The 23,575-nt window shown below is 39.6% G+C and overlaps 1 protein-coding gene across 4 annotated transcripts in view; it reads right to left on the minus strand.

Annotated features, from left to right (window-relative positions):
- The window catches only part of LOC122551330 (calcium-responsive transcription factor-like), a 60,496-nt gene extending 37,133 nt beyond the window's left edge, over positions 1–23,363 (minus strand). For 2 of the 4 annotated variants that reach the window (XM_043693055.2, XM_043693056.2), the window contains exons 1-6: positions 23,297–23,363; positions 16,880–16,965; positions 15,582–15,706; positions 14,888–15,118; positions 1,934–2,054; positions 126–252 (exon numbers count right to left, since the gene is read on the minus strand). In XM_043693055.2, the coding sequence (XP_043548990.2) occupies positions 126–252; positions 1,934–2,054; positions 14,888–15,118; positions 15,582–15,692 (590 nt within the window). In that variant the 5' untranslated portion in view covers positions 15,693–15,706; positions 16,880–16,965; positions 23,297–23,363. Of the gene's footprint in view, positions 1–125; positions 253–1,933; positions 2,055–14,887; positions 15,119–15,581; positions 15,707–16,879; positions 22,308–22,354; positions 23,079–23,296 lie in introns of those variants that run through there. The other 2 variants (XM_087988747.1, XM_087988746.1) reach the window with 2 other exon arrangements.
- Between the last annotated feature and the right edge of the window lie 212 nt (positions 23,364–23,575).

The raw sequence follows: 23,575 nt of genomic DNA on the forward strand, positions 1-23,575 counted from the left end.
AAGGGGCTTTTGTTTTTCTGCGTTTCCTTTTGTTGAACCATATCTAACCTCTAACGAAAACATCATGGTCTTAAGGGCTATCCAACTTTGTTAACTTTTCCAGTCAAATTTTGATTCATACATACCTGAGTGAGGTCTTTTTGGGCAAAGTTAACGAAGAGGTGGGGTGCAAAACATAGCCACTGTTGTCTGCTATTGCCGCTACAGTCACTGTCTGAAGTTCATCACTTATCGGTTTATCATCAGCTGCATCTGGCAAAAAATTTTAACTTTTCAAAAATTAATTCAAACAGCACATCCTTAGTGCATCTACCTTTAAAATGTTATGAACAAGTGCAGAAAGTAATCAAGATGACTAATGGAATTCTGGCCTTGATATTCGAGAGGGCAGAAATATAAGGATACAGAGGTTCTGCTGCAGCTGTATTGAACCCTGTTTAGACTTGGGAGTACTGAGTAGACCTGGGCGCCACACCTTACGTCAGATATTTTGGCCTTGGAAGGAGTACAATGTATGTTTACAAGAATAATACTTGGATTTCACGGGTTAAAGTTATGAGAAGAGATTATACAAATTCGGCCTCTTGAATTTAGAAAGTTAAAGGATGACCTGATTGAAGTCTTCAAGATATTAACAGGAAAAAAAGAGGCTAGACAAAGATAAATTATGTCCTTTGGGTTGGACACTCTAGAACTAGGAGGCATTGTCTAGATCATTCAGAAGCGATGTTAGCAAGCACTTCTACACACTACGGGTGGTAGAGGTTGGGAACTCTCTTCCACAAATGGCAGATGATGCTAGATCTGTTGTTAGTTTTAAATCTGAGTTAGATAGATTTTTTGAAGGTATTAGGGATATGGGCCAAAGGGAGATATATGGAGATGGCTACAGATCACTCATGACCTTATTAAAACGGATGAATAGGATGAGAACTGAATTGCCTATACCTATTTCTATATTCAAATACATCAAAACACAGTGGAATACCCATCCTTAAAATGGAGGGATTGTTTTTAAAAATGTAACCACTTAGCACTGCTGCCTCACAGCATCAGGGACTGGTCTTCAATTCCAGCTTTGGGCAACTGTCTATGTAGAGCTTGCACATTCTCCCTGTGTCTGCATGGGTTTCCTCTCGGTGCTCCGGTTTCCTCCCACAGTCCAAATGCGTGCAGGTTAGGTGGATTAGCAACGATGAAGACCCTATGCGGGATATTCTTCGGAGGGTCTGTGCAGGCTCGAAGGGCCTTTTTCTCCACTGTAGGGATTCTATCAATTCAATTCCCCTACTTCATACTGCTAAAACAAGTTACATTGGCATCACAAAAATCGGGTGTGCTATTTCAGCACTTGGTTGATGTGACATTATAGTTATTTCCATTTTTATTAAAATATCAAACAGTACTGAGGAAAATGAAAGTACGATTAATAACCCTTCTTATCCTTTTAAATTTGGCCTTTAGTCCCCATTTAGCACTGCTTCATTCCAAAAGCTGTGATATGCTTTTTTCTCAACTATAATAACAGTGCTCTCCTTCTTTACTTCAAAGATGACTTGTCATCAAAGAACTTTTGCTTGATAGTTATTCACCAACACGAGAACTTTTGGACCAAACATTAGTTGAAGCAATCTAAATTCATGCTGCACTTTTTTTCCTCCTGCTTTATTGTGACAATAATGATATCATTTACATTAAAATTAAAAATAATTTCACTGTGTGAACCTGCAGCTGCTTATGAAATTAGTTGGGTTGCACATTAATTCCATTCTTTTTCCAATTCTTTTCACCATATGGTACAATTTGGTGGACAATTATCTACCCAAAGGATGGAGAATTGAGTGCCTAGGTTCCAGTGGTCCATTGTTTTTACGTACATAACTGGCACAGTGATAATGTGATGATGGAGAGTATATGTAGCAAACTTTCTTACCATGTGAATCTGTAACATCCAGAATCTGTCCCTGTGGTATCAGCACCTGCGTAACGCCAGGTGGGTTGGAAGGAATCACATGCAGCACCTGGCCATTCTCTGACTGACTGGTAACAATCATCTGGAAGTAATCATTAACATGGGACAGATCACGAGATTAGCATGTTGGCGAGATGTCATGACAACGAAAAAGCAGACGATGAGTCAATTTATACTATTTCTTGATCATCTTTAAAAAATAGCAAGAGAAGAACTACATTATTACCCGAGTCACATGTAAACTGGTGTAAACTTAGAGAAGTGAATGTGTAGCTGAATGACCAGTGTGGGAGAAGTGGGTTCCGGTTAGTAGAGCATTGATACCAATGCTGGAGAAAGTTGGCTAGGCACTATTTGGACAGCCTCAACCATGTTGGGATTGGTTTTCTCACAACCCAGCATAACTAGGGAAATAGAGAGCCCATAAACTAAACAAGGGATCAAGCTGAGACAAGGGATAGAGTCAAGGCAAGAAAACAAAATACTAGCATCAGGTCAGAGAATGGCAGAAAAGCAGAGAGGAAAAAAAACTTATAGCAGCAATCAAGACAATAAGCTATTAAGATAAAAACTCTATCTAAATGTGCAGCATTAATAAAATAAATGATTTGATAGCACACACTGAAGTAACTAAATATGGTCTGATAACCATTAAGGAGACATGGCTGCAGGATGACAATGAGTAGCTCTGAATATTGAGTGGTGCATGATATTCGAGAATATTAGAAAGCTCAGTAATAGCAGAGGAGTAGCAATCCTAATCAAAAACTGTATTGGTGCAATAGTTACAAATGAGATAAGGATGTAGAATTTTGATAAAATTTAGAATTGGGAGTGGAAAGTAGTCACTAATGGGAGTGCTAGACAGGCCTCCAAACAGGAACCATAATATAGGTAAGTGTATACAAGAAATATTGGGTGCAAGAGATAAAAGGATGGCAATAATCACAGGTGATTTCAATCTACAAATAAATTGGCCTTGATGAGAAGTTCACGGAATTCTTTTGAGATAGTTTCTTAAAGCAGTATGTTCTGAGACTAATCACAAAGCAGGCCATACTAGACTTGGTATTGTGTTATGTGACCAGATTAATGACCTCAGAGTAATGACACCGTTATAAGCACCAATCACAACATGTTTGAATTTTACATCCAATGTAACATGAGAAGATTGGGTTCAGGACTAGTATTTTAAACTTAAATAAGGGCAACTATGTAGGCATGAACGTTGAGCAAACTGAAGTGAACTAGGATATCAGATGAGGAGATACATTAGCAGGAATTCTGTGGCCAATATTTAAAGGGATCTTTCATAGTAAGTACTTTCCTACTATAAAGAAAAATTCCAAGGGGAGGACCCAGCATACACAGTTAACCACAGAGGGAAAGCAGCTAATGTCAGGTAAAACAATACAACTGTACCAAGTTAAGTATCAAATCTAATGACTAGCCAGAATACAAAAAATAGCAGACTGATTAAGAGGTTAGAGCATGAAAGCAAGCTAGCCAAAAATGCATACAAAGATAGCAAAAGTTTCAAAAAAGAAAAACAGGAGCAAATGTTGGTCCTTCAGAGAAGGAGAAGTCAACTGTAGATTTTTAAGAAAAGCAGATATATTGATTAAATATTTTGTGCTTCTTCATACAAAGGACACAAAAACATCCCAATAATAGAAGTTTGTCAGGCATTTAAAGGAAGAGGGGAACTTGGTGAAATTATAATTCTTCAAAAAATACTGAGCAAACTGATTGGTTGACAAGTCTCTGGACTTGATGAATTTCATTTTTTTTTAATAAGAGACGGCTCGTCAGGTAGATGCTGCATTGATTGTAGAATCTAGGAAATTTTGAAAGATAAACAAAGGTTCTGCCAGACCAAAAAGTCGGCAAATACAGTTCTTTCATTCAAGAAGGCAGAGAGGCAGAATACAGGAGACCTTATGCCAATTATGGCATGACATCTGACATGAGCTTGGTGATGGGGGCGGGGGGGGGGGGGGGGGGGGGGGGGGGGGCACGGTGGGGATTAGAATAATTGACACTGCAACAAGTAGTTAGAGAAGCTCATGATAATCAGGAGTCAGCAACCCTTTTGTGAAAGAGAAATTGGGTCTAACTAATTTGCTGAAACTTGTTAAAGGAGTAACTGCAACGTATACTTGTCCTGCCTATTCAAGTACCGTACTTGAATTTCCAGAAGGCATTTGACAAGGTGTTACAAAAATTGTGTAAAATAGGAGCCGAAAGTAGAGGACAAGACACACTGATTTGATCTAGTCAGAGAGATTTTCTGCACGGAAACAGACCCTTTAGTCCAAATTGCCCACGCCGACCAGATATCCCAACCTAATCTAGTCCCATTTGCCACCACCCGGCCCATATCCTTCCAAACCTTTCCTATTCATACACCCATCCAAATGCATTTTAAATGCTGTAATTGTACCAGCCTCCACTACTTCCTCTGGCAGCTCATTCCATACACACACCACCCTCTGCGTGGAAAAAGTTGCCCCTTAGGTCTCTTCTTTCTCCTCTCACCCTAAACCTATGCCCTCTAGCTCTGGACTCCACTACTCCAGGGAAAAGGCCTTGTCTATTTATCCTATCCATGCCACTCATGATTTTATAAACCTCTATAAGGTCAGCCCTCAGCCTTGGAGGCTCCAGGGAAAATAGCCCCAGCCTATTCAGCCTCTCCCTATAGCTCAAATCTTCCAAACCTGGCAACATTCTTGTAAACCTTTGCTGAACCTTTTCACAAGATCCTTCTGATAGGAAGGAGACCAGAATTGCATGCAATATTCCAAAAGTGGCCTAACCAACGTCCTGTACAGCCACAACATGACCTCCCAACTCCCGTATTCAATGCTATGACCAATAAAGGAAAGCATACCAAATGCCTTCTTCACTATCCTATCTACCTGTGACTCCACTTTCAAGGAGCTATGAACCTGTACTCCAAGGTCTCTTTGTTTAGTAAAGCTCCAGACCTTACCATTAAGTGTATGAGTCCAGATAAGATTTGCCTTCCCAAAATGCAGCACCTCACATTTATCTAAATTAAACTCCATCTACCACTCCTCAGCCCATTGGTCCATCTGGTCAAATCCTGCTGTAATCGGAGGTAACCCTCTTCGCTGTCCACTACACCTCCAATTTTGGTGTCACCTGCAAACCTAGTAACTACACCTATGCTCACAACCAAATCATTTATATAAATGACGAAAAGTAGTGGACCCAGCACCGATCCTTGTGGCACTCCACTGGTCACAGGCCTCCACTCTGAAAAACAACCCTCCACCATCACCCGCTGCCTTCTACCTCCAAGTCAGTTCTGTATCCAAATGGCTAGATTTTAAAAAGGTGGATTCCGTGTAGGTGAATCAAAACTTACGGATACTCTTTTGAAAATTAGGGGTTCCCTTTTAAGAGAGATAAGAAATATTTTTTCATCGAAAAAGATTGTATGAATTTGGAACTCTGCCTCAGAAGTGAGGTAGGACAGGGTCATTGAATATTCCCAAGGCTGGGGCAGACATATTCTTGATTGAGAAGGAAATCAAATTTATTGATGGAGAGAGGAGCACGGAATTCAAAACACAATCAGATCAGCTACGATCTTATTGAATGGCGAAGCAGATTAAAAGGCCGAATGGCCTATTTCTGCTCATAATCCATATGGGAGAAATTGGCAGAAACCAGAATGGTGATAATTTACTGTTCATTAAGAACAGCAGAGCAGAACTTAAAGGCGACCATTTAAAATGATTTGGAGATGCCGGTGTTGGACTAGGGTGTGCAAAATTAAAAATTACACAACACCAGATTATAGTCCAACAGGTTTATTTAGAAGCACTAGCTTTCGGAGCGCTGCTCCTTCATCAGGTGGTTGCCTGATGAAGGAGCAGCACTCCGAAAGCTAGTGCTTCCAAAAAAACCTGTTGGACTATAACCTGGTGTCGTGCGATTTTTAACCATTTAAAATGATTACAAATAAGTCGTAAGTTTTAAAACGATGAATTACATTCAGTTCAGTAGCCAGAAATACATTGGAGAGGCCTGCACAACTTTTTTTTTAATAGATATTTTTATTAGAAATTTAACATTTTTACAAGTTTACAAAAATAAACAAAACTCTCAGATATAAACATTGATATACAATTAGCTCAAATATACAATAACCAAAATTTGACAAAAAAAGAGAAAAAAAAACAAAACAAAAAAAAACGAAAAGAAAAAAAAACAAACAAACAAAACTCAACTATCTACTAATCTAACCTACAACTAACCAGGGTGTATATTTAAGTCTCTTACATGCTCGGGATGTGTTAACATCAGATATGATAAAACCCGTATTCGTGCGGGATTCCTCCCCCGAGGGGCCGCGGACCAGCCAGGTCTGTAGTCTCAATTAAATAAAAGCCCTTGTTAGGATAGCCGAAATATCTGTATTTATGTAATTCAAAAAGGGCTGCCATATTTTATAAAATAATTCGGTCTTTCGGTGCACCATATTTGTAAGGAAGTCAAGGGGAATACATTCCATAATTAGTCTGTGCCAATTTGAAAGTCCAGGGGGGCCCTCCGCCACCCAGTTCATCAGAATATTTTTCCTTGCACAGAAAGAAAGAATAGAAAATAGTCTCTTCCCGTACCTGTCCAGGGAGGGAAAGTTCGAAAAGCCCAAGAGGAGAGATACGGGGTCCACTTTTATTTCCGTTCCTAAAATTTCTGTCAGGGTGCTTGCTACTTTAGTCCAATATCTACGGATCTTATGACAGGTCCATAAGCAATGTACAAGAGTGCCCACCTCTATTTTGCATTTAGGACACATTGGAGATGCTCCTGCCTTAAATTTTGCCAATCGAACCGGTGCTATATGGGCCCTATGAAGTATCTTCAGCTGGATAGCCTGGGTTCTGTTGCAAATAGTAATTCTTCTAGCATTTTCCCAGATATCATTCCACGTTTCTGTGGAGATTTCTAGTCCCAGATCCTGATCCCATGTTTTAAGCAGATTATCCATATCTCCCGATACTTCATCATGTAGCAAATGATAATATTACTGACGGAAGATACCCCCACTGGTCGTAGGACACTACATTCTCTATCGGATTTATAAAGACTATCTAATAACGTAGTCTTCTTCTGTATAAAATCTCGAATTTGGAAGTATCGAAAGAGATCTCCATTGGGTAATCCGAATTTCTGACGCAGCTGTCCAAAAGACATCAGGACCCCATCCTTAAATAAATCCCCGAGACATGAGATACCCCTGGATCTCCAGAGTTTAAAAGTGGCATCTGTTAACCCCGGTTGGAATCCCCATGCTCCCACTATCGGTGCATAGGGGGATGTTTTATGTGAATTACCCTCATTTTGCCGCATTATATTCCAAGCCTTGATTGTATTCAGTATTATAGGGTTTTTACAGTGATCTGTAATGATTTTCCTCTTGTCTGAGAATAAAAGGTTAATAAGTGGGTATTTTACTTGAGAAGCCTCGATGTCCAACCAGATTGATTGTGGATCAGACAAGACCCAATCAGCTATATAACTTAATAGGGAACTTAATTGATATTTCCTAAAATCTGGGAAGTCCAATCCACCCCTTGCCTGTGGAAGCTGTAGCTTCTTCAGCTTAATAAGGGGCCGCCTATGGTTCCAGATAAAGGAACTCAGCCAGCCGTATAATTTACATAAAGCTGTCCTCGGCAGCATCACCGGAAGCATTCTCATAGGATATAGGAGACGGGGCAGGATATTCATTTTGATTAATGCTATTCTACCCAACCAGGAAATTGGCAGGTCTCCACATCGCTGGAGGTCCTGCCTTATCCTTTCCAATAAATACACAAAATTAGCCTTATACAACTGACCAAATACTGGGGTAATAAAAATGCCTAAATATAAGAAACCCTCCAGGGACCAGCGAAAGGGAAAAAGGGAACCGTCCGCTAAGCGGGGTATCACAGCAAGGCCACCCATTGGCATAGCCTCCGATTTTGAAAAGTTAATTTTATAACCTGAGAATGCACTAAATGTATTAATAACTTGGATTAAGCGAGGTATGGACATCAAAGGGTTACCGAGGAATAGAAGAACATCATCTGCATAAAGGGTAATTTTATGTTTACCTGTACCAATCCTTGGGGCCACTATATTAGGATCAGCTCGTATAGCTTCTGCTAGTGGTTCAATTATTAGCGTGAATAACAATGGCGAGAGGGGACATCCCTGATGGCAGCCCCTACCCACACTGAAGCTATCCGAGCCTAATCCATTGGTAACCACAACTGCTTTGGGATCACTATACAATGTTGAGATCCATTTGGTAAACACCTGTCCAACACCAAACCTCTCCAATGTGTAAAACAAATATGACCATTCGACCCTATCAAATGCCTTTTCCGCGTCTAATGAAACCACTACTCCTGGTATCTTTCCCTGATGACAAGCTTGAATCATATTCAGAGCCCTTCTAACATTATTGGATGATCTACGGCCCTTAATAAACCCCGTCTGATCCTCCTTTATAATATGTGGCAGTATCCTTTCTAATCTCAGTGCTAACGTTTTAGAGAGGATTTTAAAATCTACATTTAGCAAGGATATTGGTCTGTATGATGTACAATCTTCTGGGTCTTTTCCTTTTTTAAGGATAAGAGAGATATTTGCCTCTTTCAGCGAAGGCGGGAGACAGCCCTGACTATATGCATAGTTATACATATCCATAAGTGGACCAACCAGTATTTCTGTAAATTCTTTATAGAATTCAGCTTGAAAGACATCTGGGCCCGGCGTCTTACCATTTTGAAGGTGCCTAATTGCATCAACTATTTCTTGGGGTGTAAGAGGAGCATTTAGGACCGATACTTGTTCCGGAGTTAGGTCTGGAAAAGTCAAATTTTTTAAAAAATGACTGCATCCTCTTCGTCCTATCTTCACAATCCTGTGATTTATATAACTCAGAATAGAATTTTCTAAAGGTCGCATTAATCTTTTTATGATCATGAGTCAAAATACCCGTACTTTCCTTGATAGACATAATAGTCTGAGGGGCCTTTTTTTTCTTTGCAAGAAATGCTAAGTATCTACCCGGTTTGTCGCCATATTCATATAACCTTTGCTTTGCAAATAATATTTCCCTATTAGCCGTTTGAGTAAGTGTAGTATTTAGAGCTGTCCTAAGAGCTGTAATCCTTTGCAATTTAATAATAGAGGGTCTATCAGTGTATGCTGTTTCAGCCGCTTTTAAGCGGGCTTCAAGCAGACGCTGTTGTTCTCCCTTTAATTTCTTCTGGGTCGCAGAGTAGGAGATGATCAAGCCTCGCGTGTAAGCTTTGATGGTCTCCCACATCATTGACGGGTTGCTAGCTGTACCTGAATTAATTTCTAAAAAAGTTTTAAATTCTTGCGAGAAGTACTTTACAAATTTACTATCTTTCATTAAGAAGGGGTCCATACGCCAATGCCTAGGGGATGTCCCACTGTTCCTCGCCTTAGTTTCCATATATACAGCAGCGTGGTCAGAAATTGCTATATTACCTATTTATATGGATGATATGGAATTTAAAAAAATTGAGGGGGCAAAAAACATATCAATTCTGGTGTGACATTTATGTGGATTAGAGTAGAAAGAAAAATCTCTACCCTGTGGATGAAGACATCTCCATACATCTACTAATCCTAATTCTTTGTTCAGATCCATCAATTGTCTAGATCTGGGAGATACTCCTGCAGTACTCTTGGGAATCCTGTCTATTTCCGGATCCATAATACAATTAAAGTCTCCCCCTATAATTATATGACGGGCATCAAAAGCCATCAATTTTGAAAAGGCTTCCGTTATAAATTTAAAGGGGTGTGCCGGGGGGCAGTACAAATTTAAAATCCCATATTCCTCTCCATTTATGAGAGCTTTAATCAAGATATATCGTCCAGATTCGTCTTTTATCTGCTTTAGGATTTTGAAAGGGAAATTCTTCCGAACAAGAATAACAACTCCCCTGCTTTTTGAGCTAAAAGAAGAAAAAAAGGCCTGATCAAATCCGCCCTGTCGTAATTTCAAGTGTTCTTTATCTGACAGGTGTGTCTCCTGTAGGAGAGCTATATCAACTCTTTCCTTCTTAAGATTTGATAATATTTTCTTCCTTTTAAGTGGCGAATTACTCCCCTTGACATTCCAGGTGCACCACTTAACCGATTGATCAACCATAATCCTCTGGGCCAATCCGAGACCCCTCGGGAGGGGGAACCCTATCCAGAACATCCCGAGCATGGAACATGTAAAATTTACAAAAATAAACCCTCTTTAATACACCCACAACAATACAGTAAAAAACTATTTCTAAATAAAAAAAATATAAAACGTATCTAAGTGGAGACTTTCCCCCTTGTTCCCAGGGGGCATCACTTCCTCTCCAAAAATCCCTCATATCCTCTTCCAACCGATGCCCCACCCTTGACCCAGGCACTCCTCAATCAAATGAGGAAAATTCAAATATAATACAAAGCTAGAGTTAACAGTGAGCACCCCACCCCCACCCCTACCAACACCTGGGTATATTTGGTAATGTTAATACCATATATAAACATATAACTATAAAATTACCAGTTCAACAAATAATAATTAAATATGATAATACAAAATAACGAAGGGAAAAACAACCCCGCTCCTAAAGACAGAGGTAAAATCGAATAAGGTAACCACCTCCCCCCACCAACATTAACCAAATCCCCCAGCTTATATATACATATATATACATACACACACACATATACATACACCTCTCATATATACATAAAATAATAACAGAAAACAACTCCGGGGGGGGGGAGAAAATCAAATCCCTCTCCCCACCCCCCATAATAATATTAAGCAATAAGGTAAGAAAAAAAAAGGGAGGGGATATAAACCAAAACGGGGGGGGGAAGGCAGACCAACATCCATTATGTCCTACAGTTTATCTAAGAGAGTCCAAGAATTCCTTAGCCTTTTCTGGTGATCCAAAGTTATATACAGATCCTTCATGGTTAAAGCGTAACATCGCTGGGTAGCGTAAGGAGTACTGTACATTTAAGTCCCTTAAACGCTTCTTCGCCTCGTCGAATGCCTTCCTCTTTCGAACCAGAGCCGGGGAAAAGTCCTGAAATAGCATGATCTTGGATCCTTTGTAGATCATAGCTTGGGGGTCTTTTCCGAGATTTCTAGAGGCTTCTAGGAGTATCTGCCTCTCCTTGTAGCTCTGCAGCCGGAACAGGACCGGGCGTGGCGCTGGTTCGAGCCGGGCCCGCGTATTGCTACCCGGTAGGCCCATTCCACCCTTACCTGGCCTGATCCAGCTTGCAGATTTAAAAGTTGTGGCAGCCACTGCTCCAGGAATGCTGTAAGCTGGCCTTCCTCTTCCCGTTCGGGAAGGCCCAGCAAACGAATATTTTTTCGACGACCTCGATTATCGAGGTCGTCAATATGATTTTCCAAGGTCCGGACTCGCTGCTCGAGAGTCGGGACCTGATCCACGGCCGATTGAGCGGTTGTCTCCGAGGTCGCGGCCTTTAACTCCGCCCCTCCGACTCGGCGTTGAATTTCTTCAATTTCACGGTCGTGCTTCTTCAGCGCGGCCGACAGCGACTCCCAACGGTTCCTGGATTCGACGATAAAGGCATCGATCTTCGAGTCAAGCTTGGAAAGCATTTCTGCAAGGCTTGCTACTGTAGGTAAGTCCCCCGGGGCGGCTGTGGACGCCTCTGCTGCAGCTGGAGAGTGTGGGGGAGGGGTTCCTGCTTGCTGAGAGCTGCGGGCTCCCTTCCCTTTAGTCATTTTAACTTAGGATAAAGTTGCTTAAATATAATATTGCACAACTAATTGAGTTACTAAACTATTAAAAATGATTTATAAATGATTTGGTGAGCTTGGTAGGGGGTAGGTGACCCACTGTGCCCAAGTCTTGGGAGGAGCACTATAGACTCAGTCTTACTGGGTCGCCGCCATCTTGGATCCCCTGCACAACTTTTTAAGTAAACCAATGCGCCTGATTTATTAGAAGATCTTTGCTATCCTTTAATTATTTGTCCAAAGGCTGCAAGCAATTAAGAATATTATTCTTTCATCAAGTTTAAGTGGTCAATAACGTGCAAATATGTAAAAATGACCTAAATTGACAGAAATACAAGTTTAAGCAAAAATAAAGAGCTGGGCCTTAAAGAAAACGAGGAGAGTTAAGGGAAAAAAATGGGGTGACCCACAGCCCAGGACCTTTTGGAAGTCAAATGACAGTAATATGATCTGGCATAAATTTTCACAGAAAAAGGATCAGTACTATTTTACATGCATAACTCTTTTTAAAAAAAAACACAGGTCTTACGCATGACCACCATTAGGTGGCATCCTCCTCCTTTCTATCTGACCTTACCAGGAAAGAAAGGCAAATTATAAATTTTGCCGGCGCATCCTATACATAATTCCAACCACACTCAATTTTTGCCCATTCTGGGTCTCTAGGTATATTTTACCAAGATGAATCCCAAGATCTCATTGGAAGTAATTAATTCATCTCTAAGCAAAAAACATTTAAGTCAATTACTCTGACATAAAAGCAAAATACTGCTGGAAGTCTTAAGAATAGAAACAGCTAGAAATACTCAGCCGTCTGACAGCATTTGTAGAAAGAGCTGTTGACAATATATCAAATTTCAAAAAGTTTTAGGTTAATTGGTTCTAGTACAGAGACTATAAAACTTGACCATGGAAGAATAAAAGGGAAGATCGGAGATTGGGTTAAAGGCAGGAAAGCACAAAAGGATGATTGGACAAGGTAAACAAAAGATAGATCTAGAAGAATTCAAAATGGAAAAACAACTATTAACAATAGTTGTAAACCAAAAAAAAAAGGTTTTGATAGAAAATTGTGAGTTCAAGAGTTTGGACATTGTGAAGCGTGTAACTGAAATACGAGGGGTTGCTCCTTAAGCTTACATAAAGGTTCATTGGGACAGTGGCCACGGACAGATGTGTCAGTGTGGAGCAGAAAATTAAAACAACAGAGGGTATATGTAAACCAAAAAGGTAAAGGTCACCATAGTCTTACCAGACCATAGATCAGGTTAAACCACCACTAGTCACTTCTCTCTTACCAGTCAGAGGGAAATGATGAGTGATGGTTTAACCCGAGGGTCACTGTACCTCAGTCAAATGGAGAGGTTGAGAACCACAGTCCTTCATGATAACCCTCAGCCACTGCAGGAATTGAATCAATGCTACTGGCACCACTCTACTTCACAAACCAGCCATCCAACTAACTGCGATAACCAACCCCACCCAATGATAGATGACATGCTTGCAGACTAAAGGCGTTCTCCAAAAGTAGTCATTCAATCTATGTTCGGTTATGCCAATACAAAAGAGACAGCATGAGCAGAAAAAAAACAACATACTGTTTTGAAAGCAGTTCAGGCAAATCCCTTTATCCACCAAATGTTTGGGACTCTAGATTGTATGGGAAGAGGTAAATTGGCAGATATTGCACCTTCTGCATGAGATTATGACTAAAACTAACTTGATGAAGGCATGTCTGCACAAGCCATAATGCAAGACAGTATAAATTAAATGGCTACAAATGTGTCAGCCAAAACTGAAGCTTTAAAAGAATTTTAAAAACTTGTGAAAATCCTTTTTAAAAAATACACCTCAATAATTCTAGAAAGGAGAACTTAAAGTCCTAAAACCAAAATGAAAAGGAGACAATTAAAGTATGTTTGGTAAATCAACAGGAAGGTGATGGTCTACAGGTATCATTGCTGGACTACTAATCTAGAAACTTAGCTGATGTTCTGGGGACCCAGGTTTAAATCCTGCCACACATGTGGTGGAATCTGAATTCAATAAATATCTGGAATTAATGATGACCATGAAACTGTTGCAGACTATCAGTGAAAAACCCATCTGGTTCACAAATGTCCTTTAGGGACGGAAACTGCCATCCTACATGTGATTCCAGAGGAACAACAATGTGGTTGACACATAACTGCCCTTTGGGCGATTAGGGATGGAAAATAAATGCTGGGCCTGGCCAGTCATGCCATGCAACTCCTGAAGTAATTTTAAAAAACACACCAAACACTGATTAAAATCAGTAAGGTTTACCTCACATTGGTGGAATATAGTAGAAAGGAAGGTGATCACCTGACTTTGCAATGCATCAGTTTTGTTAAAGAAATTATGCCTTTAAGTTCTCCTCAAGGTTTAAATCTCTTAATTGTGAAGACTGATTAAATTAAACAAGTATTTTTAAACAATGGGTCGAAAATTTACAAGTGTGCAAATCTACAATTTACATATAACTGCAAATTCAATTATTGTTTCTTGCATATTATGCAAGAAACTGTATCTTGCATATTATGATTTAAGACAAATTCCTGTTGTCAGCTAAATTATTTAGGCATTTACTTCCCAGAGCATTAGTACGTACAAGTCTAAACAGTCACATTCACTACAACCCTCTTATTCAAATCCATGAACAAACTTTTGGACAGAAAGTTGTGAGATGGTTTGACTTGGGAAGCCAGATTGTTTTACTTCCTCCATCTAATGATGAGGATAAATCTCTAACTGAGGAGAACGCAAGTCAAAGAATCAACTCAGAGGATTAACCTTCCTCCACCAGCTCTGTAAGGATTACTGGATCCTTCTGAAAACTTAAGAGTTTACTGTACTGAATTGTTAGTTCTTCAATTTGCTACCAGTTAAATTTCTTTGTAGATTTTAAACTAAGAATAATGATGTCATATTCTGTGCTTAGATCATCACCGTAGCAGCCACAACATTGTTTGACTCCAGCAATAAACAGGATTATTGCACAAGGTAAGGAGAAACATACACAATTTCTATAATTTGTATATACTGCTGTTACTAACCATACGTGCATTTGTATCCCCCAGTGATTGAAGTTCATACTGGATCGGCTGTCCATTCTGATCCATCAGCTGGAAAGGCGCAGAAGACAGAGTCGGTGCTTGCTGAGACACCTGTACTGTCGGATTCTGGGTAGTAGTAGAATCATCGGTAATGTGAACTGTGATAGGAATGACAGTGATTGGATCATTCCTTCCAAACGCAGATTCTCCATCATCTATCCAGGCTAATTGCTTTGAAGGTTAAGAAAATACAAATGCAGAGTTTAATTGGCTTAGTATTTAAGCAACAACATCAGAATGATAATCTCGAAGTCTGAATAATAACTTGTAATCTGGCTGGATAGTTAACGGAGGATACAGTACCTACATGGTGAGACCTCAATCTCAGCTGCATCATGGGGAGGTAGCTATTAAGTGGAGATCTGAGGAACTTCCCAGGGGGTTTGACAGAAAACATAAGGACCAACCATGCACACAAATATCAAAGTAATCATTTGTACAACAATATTGAAATATACCATCATGTTTGTATTACTGAAACTGAGTATTTCAACATGTATTCAAATTTTGCAAAGAAAGGTCTGCCCCCAAAATATTAAAGTCTGTTCCCTCCGCATAGGTTGATTCGCCTCTGCTTATTTCCATCAGCATCTACTTTGACCAAACCTTTTTCTTGTCTAGTTCATAACCATACCTGGAAAACTTGATGTTCTGCTTCAGAATCCTCAGTTATATCAGCATTTGGTCCCAATAATGTAGTATTTCTCTCAATGCCAATCTCATCCTCACTGACATCTTCTGCCATCTCAGAAGTAACCACTGAAATAAAAAGATAAAATGACACTAAATGGCTGAATAAATAAATCAACATGATCATAGCTAAGTGGAAATATTTGAATGTACACTGGAATGCATTCAGAAGTCAGAGGAAGATAATCTCAAAACACAAAAAAAATTTACATATGCTGTTAAAGGTAATAAAAATTGAAAGCATTTTTAGCTTTTTAGATACAGATAAGATAAAGAACTTGAAATATTAGGGAAGTTAACTTCAGTTTACAATTCACTCCGGAACAAAGCACAGATTAGGAATTGTCTAACTTGACTTTCTGGCACACAGAAAGCCAGCAAAATCTCAATATACACAACAGTTGATAAGCCTTCCCTTGATTGAACAGAGCTCCCTTTTGAAAGCCAGTGAATTAAAGATGCAAGGTAAAAAGTTGGATGAAGTTTGGTTTGGAATTAACTGCAAGGTCCCCTCACTGGAATTGATTTTTGACATCCATTAAGGTTCACATATCAATGGTTATGTGGACAAGAAATGGAGGTCATTGTATCTTTTAAAATTATATGATAATAATCAAATTGGAAAAATTCTTACTTAGAGCTTTTTTCTGGATCTTTTCTATTCAATTCATATGTCAGAGATTGTTTCAAGTCTGCTCTGTCATCTGCATTCAAAATTATTTAGTCCAAATGGTTCAATGTATTAGTTTAAACAGCGTTGCCACAGACCAGAACAATTACAGTAAGAATACAAGATTTTTAAAAATCTAAACTGGATCACTGAATATTGAACACAGAAAGCTAGAGAAACTCAGCGGGCCAGGCAGCATCTGCAGAGAGAAAGACAGTCTGGTGTGACTTCTTCAGACTGAAAAGGTGTAGGGAAATATTTCATTATTATTGGCTTTTGCCGGAGGAGCTGGCCTAGTGCAAATGATTAAGGGTTGTTAATGCTGAAGAAATGTAAAATCAGTATAAATGAAGGTGAGAGAGAGAATTGGTCTTCTGAGTGCTAAGTAAACCGTAATAAGAACAGACAAGTTTGCAGGACACTTCCCAACAGATTGAATTGAAGATACACAAAGATTGAAGGGAATGAATGTGATTGACTGAAAATCATTTGTTCATGTCTTTGTGTCATCAAGAACACCTGAAAGAGTTTCATGCTTCCTGGACTTTTTCATTTTCTTATTATTCACTTACGCTAAAATCCATTCACTATTCGTTAGCTGATCCACTTAATTGTCCAAATCCCTCGCAATCTCTTGAATCTTCTCTGTACTGGTTACCTGACATTACAAAAAAAATTATATTGTAAAAAGAAATATCATCTCTCTCAATAACTTATGATTAAAATGCAGGCATTTGTCAGATTTTGCTCTCTATTTGTCTAATATTCAATTCAGTTACCTCATTCACTCAGTGAAGGACTCAAAAACTTGGAAGTTTGCAAGATAATGCTCCCTATGAAGACTTGCTGTTCAGTTACATTCACTGATTGCACATTTGGACCAAATATCTTTGTGCCATTACTAAACAAATTTTAAAATTTATTTTCCTGATATGTGGGCATCAATGGCAAGGGTAACATTTGCTGCCCTTAAAGTAGCTTGCCTGGCCATTTCAAAGGACTGGTAAGAGTCATCCATTGGCCAGACCAGATGGTAGTTTTATGATCACCATTACTCATAAATTAGTTTTATATTCAAGATTTATTAATAGAATACAACTTCTATCTGCTGCCATAGTGAAATTTGAACTCCTGTTCCCAGAGCATTAGCCTAGATCTCTGGATTATTCATGCAATGGAGTAAATCATTTTCCAGGGAGACAATTTTATACCACTTGGGTTTAACTTTGCTAATGGCAAAAACAACAATTGCTGTACCAAACTGGTTCAAAAAGGTCTCAGAAATGTTATTGGATTAATGAACTTTAGGATGGTGCAAAGCTAAACCTCTGGCGAGTTTGGAGATTGCATACAAGGTCAATATATAGAGCTTTCTTCCAAGAAGCACATTGCAGATCACACTTGTATTAGAAAGTACAGTGCAACAAGCCAGACCAATTATTTATACTACCCTATGTTTATATGCTCTTTCAAATATAACTGACAAAGTGTAACTCAAAACTAGAGCACGATACAAATTTATTTACTGTACATTGGACAGAATTTGGAGGAAACTAACAAGAAGCATATCTGATAAGTTCGCTTACAATTTTAAACTCATACTCATTCTGATTTCTATTACAATTGCAGTTTGGAATATCAACAGCACAAAAAAAAGGTTAAGAAAATGTAGACATCCACTTCAAACTCACAGAGCCTAAACAATACAAAACAACTAGGCCCTTCCACCAGTGGACTACTAAGTAGAAAATACCAATACAACTGTACTACATTCTCTTCCTATAATTAGTATCCACCTTCCATCACAGCATTCCCTTCCTAATAATCTGCTCATTAATGGATGAAGCCACTTCATCCTTGGCATCCAAATGCCAACTAATTAATGTATGACCAACGTGTCAACTCCCCCAAAGCAGCCCAAGTTTTAACATTAAGACAAATCCATTCAGTTATTTACTAAACAAAAATTACACACACTATTTGGAATAAATACAACACAGTGAAATCTCACTGAACAGTTTTTTTTAAATGTATTCATGATGTGCGTCTTTGTCAAGTAAAAATTCTAAATGCAATATTATACACTATTTTCTGCTCACATTAAATAGCCACAAGATGTTTTACTCTGGCTGAAATTGAATTTTTTTGTGTTTTAGAAAAAGTTCTGTTATCTTTCCTCAGTTTATTTTCATAACAGCACCTCTAACTTGAGAATGTGGGTCCTGGATGCAAAGCATGACCTTTTGAATTGTTTACATCAGTAAAAGGGGTATAATGCTTTTCGCAACCAGATGTCTGAAAGCAGTTTACCACCAGCAAAGTACCATGATAGTGTAGTCCTTGATGCAATGCTTTTTCTGGGTGGTAGTGGGGGTGGAGGTGGAGGAAAGGAGATGGTTTTCAAAAAGTTCAAACTTCCTTTCTGAAGAATATCCCAGAAAGTTCACGAGTGCTTTCTGGATGAAAACAGGGTCAACCTTAACTGTGATATTTTAGTTGTATAGCTTTAATGCCCAGATTTATTCATGAAGAATTGCCATATGGAAAGATTACTAGGAAACAGCTGGCATCTCTGGTAAAAGCCAATAACCTGAAATATTAACTTTATTTCTCTCTCAATTGATGCTCACAAACCTGATTGCTTACTGTTTTATTCCAAATGAAATGATCATTAGCATGAATGACAATATTCAAAAGAACAGAAGTAGCCAACAGGAGCAAACACGGGGTTGGTTGAAAAAATTATTATACAGTATTAAGCTGCCATACTGTTCTCAATTATATCACATTGCCAATAACGGACTGAAGAACATTATAATAAAAAGAACTGCCAATTTTTCATTAAAGTTACTGAGGGAAGTTATTCTTAAAAATTCCTCAACTCTAATGCTCAACTTGTCACATAGTGTTTTAATTCAGTTCCTCTAAAAGCATACAATTCAAGTATAGCATCATTAGCCTGTCCAGTACGTACTCTTTTAATACAAGTCTTTCATGTTGGATCTCAGCAGAACTTGCTCTGGTTAAGCTGAGGAAATTATTTTGCAACCAGAAGCAAAAATTACAACAGGAGTTTTAGTAATTCATCTTCTTCATTTTTTGGTCGTTGTGTCCCATTATGGAGACAAAAAAACTGCAGCAGGCTGGAAGAACACAGCAAGCCAGGCAGCGTCAGGTGGAGAAGTCAACATTTTGGGTATGACCATTCTTCAGGAGTGGGGGTGGGTGTAAGGGGAGCTGCAGACAAAGAGGGGTGTGGGGACAGGGTGGTGAAATGGAGATAGGTAAAGACAGGTAGAGGGTGCGACGTGGTTGGTCAATAGGAGGAATGAATCTGGGTCGTGGCTGGGAGGAGTGGAAGGGATGGGGAGGGGCTAGGAAGGGAGTCAGGGGAGGGAGGTTATTTAAAATTGGAGAACTCAACATTGAGTTCTCTGGGCTGTATGCTGCCCAAGCAGAAGATGAGGTGTTGTTCCTCTAGTTTGGGATTTGATTTCGTTGCGGCAATAGAGAAGGCCAAAGATGGTCATGTCAGAAAGGGAGTGGGAAGGGGAATTAAAATGGACGGTAGCTGTGCCCGGCTGAGACGCTTGGCGAAACTTTCCCTTAGTTTACTTTAGGTCTCCCCAATGTAGAGAAGACCACATCAGGAGCACCAGATACTGTAAACTAGAAGAGGCAGGTTGTGCAGTCCTGGAAGGACTGTTAGGGAACCCAGACGGAGGTGAGGGATGTGGTGTGCCAGCTGGCTTTGCATCTTTTCAGGTTGCAGGGGTAGGTACCTGGGGGTTTGGTGGAGAGAGTAGCACAAACCAAGGATTGGCGAAGGGAACGGTCCTTGCGCCTGGCGCTTTGGGGCGGGGGTTAGTGGGGACACATTGTAGCCAACATGATCCTAGGTAATACCAAATAACACACTGACACTAGTCACTGAAAAGTGGGTAAGAACAATCAATCTTTTTCTTTATACACTGTCTCATTATCTACACTAACAAATGCATAAGGATAGCATGGTGCCTCTGAACTCACTCCCTAGGAATCTTAGGAAACAAAGATAGACACGATACATTTTTAACCAGCGTTTCAAGATTTACATTCTACCAACTATGCATTTTTTTGTGTCAAAGGAATAATTGTCCATCAAAGTTTTGCTTTAGAGAGTCATGATAAACTACCATACCCTCAAGCAAAACCTTATCAAGAACAATGACGGGAGGCACAAATATTTTATGTTCAAATATGTGCCATGAGTTACACAAAACACATTCTTTTGGATTTTCAGCTATAAGGACACCTTTGCATTAATTGGAACTTCTGATAGTATAACATAAATACAACTAAAGAGGTATATTCCCATTCGCAGCAATTCCTTCAAGCAAAAAACTACTCGTAATTTGAAAGTTCTAAAATGACTTAAATAAATATTATAGCACCATACACAAGAATTTTTTCAGAATGATTACCAAGGATTTGGTAAAGCAAAGATTTCCAAGTGAGCATCATGGTAACTAGTTTACTGTTACAAAGTTTCATGTTGTAAAATAAGTTAACACACAGTTGGAAGTGAATGTCCAAGGTTAATAACTATTTCTTAATGTCACATTAGCCCCTACCCTTATGGCTTTACATCTTCTCCTAGACAACATACTGCATCTCTACTCATATTAGTTCAGTTCCCCGGTAGCACCCAAGTAACTTGCATCAACCAGTTCTCATATTGTTAACAATACTCCCAGTTCCAAATAAAAATGTATATCACAAAAAAAAGTCAAGAACCATGTTCACGATAGCTTATTCTTAATTTGTTTTTTTAAATAAACCTTTATTACAGTTTAATAGTTTATAAACAAGAACATTTAATCAAGGTGACAACATTTCATACATTTCCATTCCAAAATGTTTCAGGGACACTCCACTGGCATTTAAAAAACTTTGGTATAAACAACTGGGTTATTTGGTGGGACAAATGCTAAATGGAATAGCTACAAAAACTGCCAAGCTTACTCAAGATCAGGTCACAATTTCACCGAGAGGTCCAAAACTCAGCCACATCCTTTTGGAACACCCTCTTACCCACATGGGAGTTGAAGATGTGAGAAATATGAATTAACTATCAAGCTATATATACCCAAAAGAGGCTGCTGGCTCCTCTTTGGAATAAAATTAACAGTGAAAAGATTGTAGGGACATAACATCCAGAAACAAAAGTTTGATACAGTAATTTGGGCTTTTTACCACCTTTTTTTAAAAATTTATCTTGATTTCAGTGTTTCTTTCCATACCAGAATTTCAAGTACATCAGAATTTCACAAAGCCATTTCCAGAGCAAAGACATTTGATCCCAAGTAGACAGGCATAACTTGATCTCACTTAAGTTTATTTTTGACTGCCACTTTAACAGCCCAACACCAAAAATCCTAGAGAAATTCTCAGCCGGCTGTGCCACTGAGTGGTTAGGATACATGCACAAATACATGACCTGATACAGACGTATGATTCTTCAAATGGCGAGTCTCTAAGTTCAGCCACGACGTTGTGGTTAGTGAAAACTAGGCATTTCTACAAAGGGCAAATCAAGAGAGTTGCCCTGTTTAATTACATCTCACCAAAGAGTAAATCAAGAAAGCCTCCCTGGATTAGTTAAATCTCGTTCCTGAGTTATAATTTGAATGCGCTACCTTGAAGAAATATAATTTGGAATCTAAGATTAATAATAGTAATTTAGCACATTACAACTGGATGCAGTTTATAGCAACATACAACTTGCACTTACTGTGGCTTTATCACAAAACCTAAAATGACCCGAGTCAACAACTAAACATTTCAGCTTGAAAGCACTTGTGCAATGTCACTTACTTACAGCACCATTAAATTTTATGGAAAAAAACTAAACGATTTGCACATGTATAAACAAACAGCTGCACAAATGCATAATCACACAACTATACCAGCCATACAATTAGCAATGCATTAAATATTTTTGGTAAATAATATATTTGTCAGAAAAAAAAACTGCCTACGATATAGTTTGGCCGATTTTTACAAACCTCTCCTCCTCATCTCTAATCATTTGAGAGGTTTCTCTTCTGTTAATCGCTGTCATATTAAATTCTTTCATCTAAGTTATTTGGCTAAATGATTGAAACATTTTAATAAAATATCATTACTGGAAGACTTCCAGTAGGTTTTAAGAACAGGCAACGCAACTGGTTGTGTGTGGAAATAATTCCAATTTTAATGTTTTTAATCATGGGAGTTAAACTTTTAACCAATGTTTCGAGATTTGTATTTTACCAACTCTGCGTGTGTTTGTGTCAAAGGGATATTTGCGTGTCAAAGTTTTGCTTCAGAGGGACTGAAATAAGTCATCCGGTAAATTTTTTAGGAATTACAACTTCAGCAACCCTATTCGGCAGCATTCGACTGCTGACATTCATAAAGATGAAACGTGGCCTAAGCCTTTCAGAAGGATCAACCGAACTGCACCATCCCGCAGTGAGAATCCACACCACCTGCTGGAGAAAGGGAGGTGGCAACATCTTGTTTTGCACGGTCACTGATTTAAATATTAATTTATTGTCATCGATACTCTTAAAATGTCCCTTTCTTTTACCATGCAACGGTGATAATTGTGCGCACTGGGGAAAAAGGGGTGGGTTGGTAGAGGCCCAGCCGTACAGCCCCCACCCCCAGCTCCTAATGACAGTGCGCGGGAAACTCTCGCCATTTTGTTGCGCTGCAACTTTCACTTAAAAAGCGCCTGGTGGGGGCTGCGCTCGCCTTCCCATCCTGTCTCTCTCTCTCTCTCTTCCCCCCGCCCCCCTTTCCAACTCCTGCCCACCCCCAAAATCATTCCTCCCCGGGCGCGGCCAGCGATGGCGGCAGCAGCTCCCAGAAGCTGAGAGGCAGCGAGTGCGCGGGACCGAGGCCACAGCCGGACGGACAGACAGACAGACAGCGGCGAAAACACCGGAACGAGACTACTCAACCTCGTCTTCACTCCAGCACATCCGCCATAGAGGGGAAGGGGAGGCCGGACCGTCGTCACCGCGCATGTTCAGATCCTCGGATTGCGGAGGAGAGGCGGGGGGGGGGGGGTGTGGGGAGAAAAAGCTGCCGGCTCTGCGCAGGTGCGTGCTTCAAGTGTGTGCGGTGACGAGGGGGGAGAAGTACCAGAGGGCACTGCGCGTGCGCAGCTCCGACGGATACCGCCAGCGCTCGTGTGGAGGAGGGGGTGAAAAGGCTGCCGGCTCTGCGCAAGTGCGTGC

The sequence above is a fragment of the Chiloscyllium plagiosum genome, unplaced genomic scaffold (genome assembly GCF_037043375.1).
Source record: "Chiloscyllium plagiosum isolate Xiang-an unplaced genomic scaffold, Cpla_swu_hap1 HiC_scaffold_7, whole genome shotgun sequence".
NCBI lineage: Eukaryota > Metazoa > Chordata > Chondrichthyes > Orectolobiformes > Hemiscylliidae > Chiloscyllium > Chiloscyllium plagiosum.